Source organism: Orycteropus afer, unplaced genomic scaffold (genome assembly GCF_000298275.1).
Source record: "Orycteropus afer afer isolate SDZICR_OR568_19922 unplaced genomic scaffold, OryAfe1.0 scaffold00385, whole genome shotgun sequence".
NCBI lineage: Eukaryota > Metazoa > Chordata > Mammalia > Tubulidentata > Orycteropodidae > Orycteropus > Orycteropus afer.
The window spans coordinates 69,664-70,234 of record NW_006921972.1 but is presented as its reverse complement, the minus strand read 5'-3'; the positions used below and the strand labels follow the sequence as shown (position 1 = coordinate 70,234).

General features: G+C 57.4%; 1 protein-coding gene across 1 annotated transcript in view; it reads right to left on the bottom strand.

Moving 5' to 3' along the window:
- Positions 1–409: 409 nt before the first annotated feature.
- The window catches only part of PARD6G (par-6 family cell polarity regulator gamma), a 64,071-nt gene continuing 63,909 nt past the window's right edge, over positions 410–571 (bottom strand). The window contains exon 4 of the mRNA XM_007953303.1: positions 410–548. Within this exon, the coding sequence (XP_007951494.1) occupies positions 410–548 (139 nt within the window). The remainder of the gene's footprint in view (positions 549–571) is intronic.

Below are 571 nucleotides of genomic sequence, written 5' to 3'. Positions count from 1 at the left end.
GTCTAAATGAAGTGTTTTCTGAACGTGGTCAGATCCTTTCCATCACTTGACAAAGGAGCCAGGAACTGCACGTGGCCCTCTATATAACCTCTCTAAGTTCTGTGGAGAAATCGTATAAAAATAGAGTATTTTTATTTTCTAGCCAGTAAGCTGAAATAGAGGATCAAGTTGCCGGAGAAGGGGGTTACACAAACTCAGAAACAAAAAAGGAGCAAGTACAAGTGCACAATTTTTCTGAACTTTACAATCGGACTAGAAGTTTAACCAGTGTTTCCCTGCGGAAACGCCCATCACCGCGCGTCACTTCCCCCGCCTCCTGCTCCAGCACTTGCCCCGCGCGCATCTGTGCGCGTCTCCGCACCGCCGGCCGCAGGGCACACGGGGCACCGGCAGGGCGGCGCCCAAGCCGCTAGAGCGTGACCGCTGGGCCGTGCTCCTCCACGCCTCCCGGGGGAAGCGCCAGGCTGTGGCGGGGGTCCTTGAGCGAGCTGAGCAGTCTGTGGATGCTGCCATTGCCCTCGCGCCCCGAGCCGCTGAGCGTCAGGTCCCTGTGCAGCCGGTGCGCCAGGCC